We start from the raw sequence: 509 nt of genomic DNA on the forward strand, positions 1-509 counted from the left end.
GTCCCTTCCAACCCCTGACATGCTGTGACTCTGTGATTCTCTCCCTCCCTCAGCTGCACGATGCGGGTTGGGAAGGGCATCCACCCCGAGGGCATGCCCGGCTGGTGCCAGGGCTTCTCACTGGACGGCGGCAGCGGAGTCCGAGCGCTCAAGGTGATCCAGCACGGGAACCGACCCGGCCTCATCTACAACATCGGTACGTCCAGCCACCGCTGAGTCAGAGGAACGGAGCGGTCAGGGCGGGGACACAGGTGTCTCTGGGGTTTGGAGGGCCCGGAGAGGATTGTTACACAAAAAGGACTTTTTAAGTATTTTTACATCTTTATTTTGAATGTCATTAGCTTAGAAGTCGGCGTTCAGTTATTTTTATTTTGACATTTGATGGTCGGCTGCTAATAGTGATGTTTACAGCCTCCTGTACCTTGTGTGTTTTATCCCCCCTGTGCAATACCTGTGACTCCCCCGAGATCCAGCGCGGGGCTGGCGGGGTTGGGGCAGGGTCCGTGTCC

At 56.2% G+C, this 509-nt stretch overlaps 1 protein-coding gene across 1 annotated transcript in view; it reads left to right on the top strand.

Annotated features, from left to right (window-relative positions):
• Positions 1 to 53: 53 nt before the first annotated feature.
• Positions 54 to 509, top strand: part of VPS13D (vacuolar protein sorting 13 homolog D (S. cerevisiae)) — a gene marked incomplete at both ends in the record, with an annotated part of 12,981 nt that continues 12,525 nt past the window's right edge. Inside the window, one exon of the mRNA XM_009868435.1 lies at positions 54 to 196. Coding sequence (XP_009866737.1) covers positions 54 to 196 — 143 coding nt within the window. The remainder of the gene's footprint in view (positions 197 to 509) is intronic.

This window comes from Apaloderma vittatum, unplaced genomic scaffold, assembly GCF_000703405.1.
Source record: "Apaloderma vittatum isolate BGI_N311 unplaced genomic scaffold, ASM70340v1 scaffold25654, whole genome shotgun sequence".
NCBI classification, from domain to species: domain Eukaryota; kingdom Metazoa; phylum Chordata; class Aves; order Trogoniformes; family Trogonidae; genus Apaloderma; species Apaloderma vittatum.